The 9316-nt window shown below is 43.2% G+C and overlaps 1 protein-coding gene and 1 non-coding gene across 2 annotated transcripts in view; one reads left to right on the forward strand and one right to left on the reverse strand.

Moving 5' to 3' along the window:
* Window positions 1–343: 343 nt before the first annotated feature.
* Window positions 344–494, reverse strand: LOC119342303. The gene has a single exon (XR_005165521.1). It is a non-coding gene; the product is annotated as a U4 spliceosomal RNA (small nuclear RNA).
* Window positions 495–8587: 8093 nt separating this feature from the next.
* The window catches only part of LOC119335817 (polyubiquitin-like), a 44773-nt gene continuing 44044 nt past the window's right edge, over window positions 8588–9316 (forward strand). Inside the window, exon 1 of the mRNA XM_037607891.1 lies at window positions 8588–8782. Coding sequence (XP_037463788.1) covers window positions 8588–8782 — 195 coding nt within the window. The remainder of the gene's footprint in view (window positions 8783–9316) is intronic.

A 9316-nucleotide genomic window follows, 5' to 3' on the forward strand; every position in this document is an offset into this window, starting at 1 on the left:
TGCCCGATCCACTCTAGTGGCATGTAGGGTTTATACAAATTACGACTCATTGCATCTCTCAGTGACCATGAAGATTAGTCTGACATGCAAACTTCTGAAAGAAAAACATGAGAATTCCTAATTCCATTTTAAGCAAGAGGCCGTCAGTTGGTCTCTACAACTTCGAAGATGATTGGCCTTGGCCAGCAGTCCTTAATTTTGAACGGAAATATGATTCATGTGAACAAAGATCGAGGGAGCATGATTCATGGACAAATCCAAATCATAAGTTGCAGAAAATGAGTAAAACCAAGCAAAGTATCATTTTGAGCAGAAATTTAAAATTTTGATATTGAGTTTGTAGGGCCTTGCCCTCTCCAAGGAGAGGGAGCCCTTCCAGAAATTCTCGATGACCCGTGAGGGCCAAAGTGGGGGTTTGGAAATAGTTTTCAACCAGCAATTGACGCGCCTCGGTATAACCTCACTAGCTGCGTCATTGCCCCAAGCGCAAAGATGCCTTGTACCGTTCGCCAATGGCCCCTCCTTATACCTATCTCCAGCCCTGTCACCTCCCTCCGTGAGCGAGGTGGGACTAATTGCAGGAAGCACACTAACTGACGTTGTCAAATAGGGCATAACTGTGAAAATACCCCAGAGCCGCAGCGAGGCTGGCATAGCCGCACTCCCGCAAACCCCTCCACTCTCTTCCCACACGAACACGTCACCGTGTACCTCCAACGCCGAGGGTGATGCACCACAGCTCACGTCGAAGGAGACCCGGCCGAAAGCGCGGTACGCAGGCAATCCGGCGGGTGCTTTTGAGGACCCGAAACCCCACACACCCGGGAGGGACCCCGTCTGGGCGCACGGCGGGTATGGGCTGCCCTAGGTCGACCTGATCGCCCCTAGGGCCTCGAGGTTTGCCGCCCTGCAATGAAGAAGAACGAACGAAGAATGAGGAAGAAGAAGAACTAGGGTTAAGGAGAAAAGATAAAAGATAAAAGGTGGTAGATGATTTGTTCGATTGTGTGTTGTTCAATCGGCCGTCACCCCTTACGTATATAAGAGGCGGCTGGACTTCCCGTGCAAGGAAAGGCTTGGATTCACGTCCAAAACCCTAGTCAAATTCGGATTGGTTTTGTCCGAACTTTTCAAAATTGTTCGGTTTAAACTGGCTGAACCTTGCGGGCCACGTTTGAGGTACTAAACGACCACGGATGGAAATGAACCCAAAAGCAATCTTGACGGTTTCGACGAGACGAACAACTTTCATGTTGAACGTTTTTTGACCAGAGGCCTTTTTGAGGGAGTTTTCGGCTGTTTTCCGAAGTCTGCGGCAGAAAAATCCAAAACCCGGACAAACACCCCCGGAATGTCCGGCCATCCTCGGAGAAATCCAAAACCCGGATGGTCATTCCCGAAGTGTCTGGACATCCTGATGTACCCGCGCGTTTTCGGCTGTAAATTTTGCATACGAACTCTGATTGAAACGTTTGTTACATCAAAATCGACCGTTTCGACGAGACGAAGACAATTCATGTAGATCATTTTTATGTTTGAGGTCTTCTTGGGGGCCTAATCGGTCAAACTGTACTCTGAATATAAGATCTTAGTACTTTGAGCATAGTTTCGGCCTTCGAGATGAAACCGGACGGCGATGGCCCAAACTTCAAAGATGTCCATATCAACAATACGGAACTCTTTCATGTAGAACAGTTCTCCATTTAAAGCCATCTTAAATAAGTTATTGACTGTGCCAAAATCTGGTGTCAACACATGCCCCCCTGTTTTTCGGCAAAGCTTGTGTGCCGAAAAATAATTTGCACATATCTTGCTCTGACGACGATGTCAACACTCCATCGACCATTTGTATGTGCTTAGGACGATAAGTATATATTAGCCATTGCTTGTTTGAACCTCTTGATGCAACTTGGGTGAAAACTTCTCAACTTCATTAACAATCCGATGATAAAGTTACATAAACATGTATCTCAATGTCATCCTTCGAACCATATTGTTCACCATTTTGCTAGGATTTTGTAGATAATCAACAATAAACTTTCTCCAATCCTTACTTCCGCCTGCATAAAAATTTCATTAGTGGCCGAAGCTGTGGACTTCAGTTCGGCCTTACCTATGTTGACAAGACGAAGCATCGGCTATTGAGAGAAATGCAATACATCATGATTAACATAGTAGCCGGATGCTTGCTATGCCAACTCTTTCAAATTGTCATGTCTAAATATATGAACAATTTTAAAGCAACTCAAGGTAAATTTTGCATCTAGACATATACCCCAATATAAACTATAAGTGATTCGTCAAAACATTGATAACCCTAAGATATTTGTTGCACTATTTATAACGAATCACTGAAAGCCTCAATCTGTATAGCACCTATAGCAACCAAAAGTTCCAAACCGAATAAAATTTCATATTCGGCTTTGATTATTGTGCAAAAATATTTTAAGTGGCATGAGGCTTCACAAAAATAACACCATATGGAGATATATGAACAACACTGACACTTTGGCCATTGCTATGAATTGAACCATCAAAATATAATCTCCATAGTACTAGAGAGACAAGGCTAATATCACTTAACATGTATCTTGTCTCGGTCTCCAATTTAACTAAGGACGATGTTAGAATTCCACACCGGCCATGATCAGATAGTTTCTTAGGACGATAGTTAAGTATCGGCCATTACCATGAGGTCCATGTAGAATTCATCCACTAAAGCATGTATAGCCGAAATAAACCAATAAAATAGCAATAAAATATTTCGGCCCCTTTGTATTAGCAACAATGTAACTAACCAAATGTATGGTAATTTGGTAATACCCTCTCATGATATAGAAAATTATGTTGCATCCATGGATCAAAATAAATCCATGGAGGGTAATTGATCATATCTAGGGATGAATTCCATGGCAAAGGCATCAACGACATGGTTGAAGAAAATGGATGATGTGCTAACCGAAGATTTTGATGTTGTGATGCACACCTTCGGCTTAATTGTTTGTTGCTTACATCCTTCTCTTTCTTCAGTTTTATTGTACTTGTTGCAATTGAAGCATGCACATCATTTTTATTTTGACTGCTCCTCTTGGGAACCCATGCCATGTTTCTCTTTTCAAGTTCTTGTGCACTAAGCTTTTGCAACTTCTTATTTTGCCAATATGATAAGCCGAGTGGGCACCCCGGCTGCGATTTTGTTTGAAGTAATGGCAATTCTTGTTTTACCTTGTGCACTCTCAACTTCTTCCCATCAGATTTGGCACTTGATTGACTTGCCTCATTGCCTTTTGTAGCCAATGTCAACACTTTAATTGGCTCTTTATTATTTGAGATCAAATTTGAAGTAGCACACTTACGACCATCTCTTTTCACGCGGTAAACTTGCTTTACCACCTCTTTCTTCTTCCTTGAGCTCTAGACCGATTCATTATGATTGAAACGGTCTTTGATGTGTGATTGTTCAAATGTTGATCTTCTTGGAGCTGCATAGTATTGATGAGATGGTCTAAATTAAGATGGAGAATGTGCCCTTGTATCATACCTGTCCCATGATGAATATGGATCTATATGAGCATAGGGAGGCATCCACGGCACTGGCATTGGCTTCCCAAAATAAGGATATGAATATGTTGCATTAAAACTATCACTTTGCCAATACCAATCCTCATATTTGCGCCTTGGGGATGATCTTGGTTTCTTTGCTTGATTTGGCCGATAAGCATTCTTCTCTTCACTCTTATTTTGATATTTATCCAATAGTACAGCGAAGACGATTTTTGATCTCTTACACTTGCGCTTATTTCGGCCTTTATTTTCTTTTGGTTTGCTTTCACCGATCATTGGATTTGTTTGCTGCCCCCCAGTCCTTGACGTCTCCATTGTAGCTTCGATGGAATTCTTACCCTCAAGATTATGTTCATTATGCTCTTCAACAACTTCTTTACTTGAAAGCTTGATTCCATCACCTGTAGTTTTTACCTTCTCTTCAAATGGATCGGCTTGAAGCAGCCGATGCAAAAACTTTCTGCCATCAGGACCAATCGGAATAGACTGGTCACCTCTTGGTGTCTCAACAAATTTCAATCGTCCTTTATCAATGGCCGATTTAACTATTTGACGAAACATGTTGCAATCCTTAAAATTATGCTTGGACGAATGATGCAACTTACAATACATTCGTCCTTGGACAGATGGTTCAATATGGTGATCAAGAATTCTAATATAATTATTTTGCAACAACAAATGAAATATTTGATCACACATGCTTGAATTGAAGGTAACTTTTCATTCTCTAGCCGATCTTGTTGTGAGAACGGCTTTGGAGTTAAGCAAACGAATGGTTCAGATTTTGCATCACACCATTCGGCTATGCATTGTGTTTTGCACTCTATCTCCGATGTCTTTGGGTAAGATATTATAGTAGCATCGGTTTTCTCAACAGAATTTAACCTTGGCTTTAAATTTTTAAAATAAAAATAGTTAGAACATACATGTCTCAATTGAGACCAAGTTCAAGCCAAGTACGAAATAAGCAAATCTACCCAAATAGATATGAACTTTAGATAAAGCAACGGGGAAAGCTTTGGCTGCAATAATAAGTCATTATCGGTCTTTATAAATGGCACAATTGGTTGACCGATATGTTCTAAAACAATTTTATTGCTAATAAGTAAATTACCCTTCTTCATTGGTGTTTCAAAATTACCTATGAGGATTTTTCTAATAGATGCATCAACAATAAAGTTGTGACCAAATCTGAAAATAGGTAAATTACTCGCTATGCATACCTCTTCAAATACGTTGGGAGAGCATGATGGTGGTGTGACTTGAACAATATCTAGCTTCATCTTTGGATGACTCTCCAATGCCTTTTCATCATCTTTTTCTTTATTCCATGCATCATTACACTGAAGATTTTTGTCGGCCAAACTTTGTTCGGCTACTTGTTCTTGTCCTTGAAGCTTGTCGATTTCTACGGCACGGAACCCATAGGGCAAGAAGTAGGTTGCATTAACTTCAGAAAATTCAAGCACTGTTGTTTTCCTATGCTTGCCATGCCCTTTCTCAATAATGCTTGCCTCGTTGGATTTGATGGATTCAGAATATATACTACTTGATTCGGCTTTTCCAATAACCGAATTTTCTTTGTTACCTGAATCAATAACTTTATCTTTTTTAATTTGCAAGGCTTCCCGCTCTTGTCTAATTTTAGCCCACATCTCAGCTTGGCGAGCTTTAAACTTTTTCATCTCAATTTCCATTCACTCCTCATGAGATTTCCCCCCAATACTTTCAGACTTTTCCGGCAATGAGATGCCGAAATTTTGCAATTGTTTACGGGGTGCACTGGATGGTACAACACTGGGCAACTACATTATTTGCACAACTCTAGCTTTTACTGCAGCAAAATCATGAGGCTTCCCGCCTTCTATTAGTTCCTTTCGAATGGAGTTGCACAAATCCCAAGAGAATGTAAGCTTGTTCTCAACTACCCAATATGGATATGGTTGCCCCCCAATGCTCTTAAACTCTTTCGGCAATGAGATGTTGCCGAAATTCTGTAATTGCATAGGGGGAACATGATATGCCACGGTAGTAGGTGAAGGCATTTGGGCTCCTGTAGAAGTTTCACTTATTCGGCCATGACCATTAAGGGGCGGAGCCGAATTATGGACATCAATAGTTGCGTATGGTGCTAAAAAACTAGTAGCATGAGGTGTAGCATATGATGTTTGAGGGTAATTGGCCGAATAACTAGTAGTAGCATGGCCAATTCCCCTATCCATCGGCATGTTTGGATTAACATGTTGCAAATTAGTTGCCGATGAATAAAAAGATGAAACACTATGTTGCATGCCATTGAAAGTTCCTACATGGGGTGTTTTAACTTGATTAACTGAACTCATCATATTGTTCATCGGCATATAGATTTGTGGGGTTGCCGATGCATGGGAGTTGGGATACATATGTTGCATGTTACTAAAATTATATAAAGTTGAAGCATGAAGATTATGTTGCATCGGCTCCCGCACATAATTAGATGCATGATTGATAAAGCTAGGGCTAGCCGATACATTATGCTCATTAGATGATCTAGAAACAACATATGCATTATTTGCATCTGCGTATGTGAATTGGGTATTCATATTACCTTTGCAGATTGCAAACCCTAGATGACGATCTCTTCGTAGCAAGAACGGGCCGGAGACCGTTCAAAGCTTCGTCCCCAGCGGAGTCGCCAAAAAGTGTGTTCGCACACGAACACGTCACCGTGTACCTCCAACGCCGAGGGTGATGCACCACAGCTCACGTCGAAGGAGACCCGGCCGAAAGCGCGGTACGCAGGCAATCCGGCGGGTGCTTTTGAGGACCCGAAACTCCACACGCCCGGGAGGGACCCCGTCTGGGTGCACGGCGGCTATGGGCTGCCCTAGGTCGACCTGATCGCCCCTAGGGCCTCGAGGTTCGCCGCCCTGCAATGAAGAAGAACGAACGAAGAACGAGGAAGAAGAAGAACTAGGGTTAAGGAGAAAAGATAAAAGATAAAAGGTGGTAGATGATTTGTTCGATTGTGTGTTATTCAATCGGCCGTCACCCCTTACGTATATAAGAGGCGGCTGGACTTCCCGTGCAAGGAAAGGCTTGGATTCACGTCCAAAACCCTAGTCAAATTCGGATTGGTTTGTCCGAACTTTTCAAAACTGTTCGGTTTAAACTGGCTGAACCTTGCGGGCCACGTTTGAGGTAGTAAACGACCACGGATGGAAACGAGCCCAAAAGCAATCTTGACAGTTTCGACGAGACGAACAACTTTCATGTTGAATGTTTTTTGATCAGAGGCCTTTTTGAGGGAGTTTTCGGCTGTTTTCCGAAGTCTGCGGCAGAAAAATCCAAAACCCGGACAAACACCCCCGGAGTGTCCGGCCATCCTCGGAGAAATCCAAAACCCGGATGGTCATTCCCGGAGTGTCCGGCCATCCTGATGCACCCGCGCGTTTTCGGCTGTAACTTTTCCCCGTCCATATGTGCCCTCATAGACTCCTCGACTAGATCCACCACCCGCTCTCCTCCATCGCCTCCCGTCTACATTGGTACAAGAAGGGAATCCGACGCTACTCGGTGTACGTCCGGCGCCTTCAGCCCCAGATGCACCGCCTCCCTTTCGCTGATCAAGAGCATCACTTTCTCTCTGTCTCCATCTGTCTGGTGTAAGCAGCCCCCTTGTATGCTATATATATTAGTTTGATTTAGCCATCACGTCTATTTCGTTTCTCTCACATTGCCACTGTGATATATTCTGTGATGTAGTAGCCATCCAACATGGAGTATGATCTGTTTCTTATGTGATTTTGATTTTGGCTGTAATATTCTGCTATAGTACATTACAAAAATATACCTCACTCATTTGATTTGGTGTTAGTTTGACAAGAGGATCTGTTAGTACTGAGCACAGTATCTGTGCATTAGGAAATGAGAAGTTGGCATTGGTAAAACCTGTTAAAGTAGCTTGCTTGAGACAATTTTATAGCTGGTCCATACTTTTTTGTAACCATCAAACTATATATCTTTTGGCAGACTGTTCTTGCATGTATAGTTGTTGATCGCGTGGTGAACCTCCCACTGACAAATAGTCTAATACAACACAGAATTTATAATCTCTAGAACATGTTTCTTTCTTGTTTATTTGTTGCAGAGTATTTCCAGATTTTAAAATTAGTTAGATCAGATGAATAATGATGATATGTCAAACTCTGAACATACAGGGGTTCAGAGGTGAGCAAAATTCAGAAATCCTCAGAGATTTACCCCTAATTAAGCGAAGATGAAAGTAGAGCCTGACCCACTCGAGTGGCTGCTAGGATTTATCCCTACAACTCGATCCCTCTCTCGGCTGGAAACCCCTGGCTTTATAGCCATTACAGTCCAAGAGTTGGTAAAGCAAAAAAGAAGAGATGAAAATGACAGCTGAAGGTATAGTAATTGGCGCCTAAAGGGGTAATTAAATTGTAGCCATCCGATAGAGATCTGATACCAGCTACTCTGGTTCACTTCAGTTGGTACCGCTTCGCTAGTGCACCTCAACCGTTCATTCTCGAACTGGACGATCTTGTTGTTTGTACTAGCTATTTTCGAAAGGAAAACAGTAACTGAAGGTGCATATCCTTCAGATATTCAGATGAGGCCTGACATGATATTATCTATCTTTTGGTTTGTATCTGAAGAGATTAAATGATCTAACCTTTAGAACTGTCGAGCAGTCTGTTGCTCTATCATCGAATCATACAGATTTTATGTTAAGGTAGCTAGTTCAATTTTTGCTCCGTATTTATTATCGATGGCAGCATAAACAAAGATAGTTTGGATGTTCATATTGATTTTGTATATATTCTTAGGACACATGCCATAGTACTACAGATAATTTTCTGTTCAGATCTGAACAAGATTCCTCACCAAGTCACACTTGTCATTGATTAGTATTTGTAATTAATCTGGACAAGGTTTCTTACTCGTGCAACAACAACTGTGTTTCCCTCATGGTCCTATCCGTCCACCGAAATTTCTGATGTTTGGTGCTCCCATTCAACAGATGCAGATCTTTGTCAAGACCGTCACGGGCAGGACGATCACCGTCAAGGTCGATCCGGGGGACTCCGTCTACGTTGTCAAGGCGAAGATTCAGGATCAGCAGCGCCTTATGTTTGGCACGGAGGAGCTGGAGGATGGGTTAACTCTGGCTGACTACGACATTGAGGATGAATGCACCCTTCACTTATCCAAAAAGGCTTTCGCCTCGCTTTATATATAAAGCACCAAACCGCAAGCATCCAGTACAACCACACGCCACGCCACCGCAACACACGCACACACCCAAGACAGGATACATAGGCACTGAGCGCAGCAACACCACTCCTAGCACTACTGCCCCGAAGATATGAAGCTACATATGACGAACCATGCGCTCCAAGGCGGCGCCTTCAGGAAGGATACGACGTCCGTCCGTGAAAGTCAAAGGGCTAGATCTCGTGGTCAATCGCTTCAGGGGTTAGGCGGGACGGGGGCCCGGGGGGTAGCATTGCCACCGGAGTGTCGTGCCGGTCCCTTATACATGTCGGGTGGTGTGGTGGCATGTCTGAAGAGGCGCACACTTCTCCGGGGTGTGGCCCTCCTCACGGACGGCGTCGCCGCCGGCACCTGGAGGGGGAAAACGGACGCGTCAGGTCTTCAGGGACGAGATCTTGCTGTGGGTTTGGCCGGGAGGTTGCTCCAGGTGTTCGTATGGGCTGACATAACACAACCGGGTGGAGAGGTCCGCTGG

Source organism: Triticum dicoccoides, chromosome 7B, assembly GCF_002162155.2.
Source record: "Triticum dicoccoides isolate Atlit2015 ecotype Zavitan chromosome 7B, WEW_v2.0, whole genome shotgun sequence".
NCBI classification, from domain to species: domain Eukaryota; kingdom Viridiplantae; phylum Streptophyta; class Magnoliopsida; order Poales; family Poaceae; genus Triticum; species Triticum dicoccoides.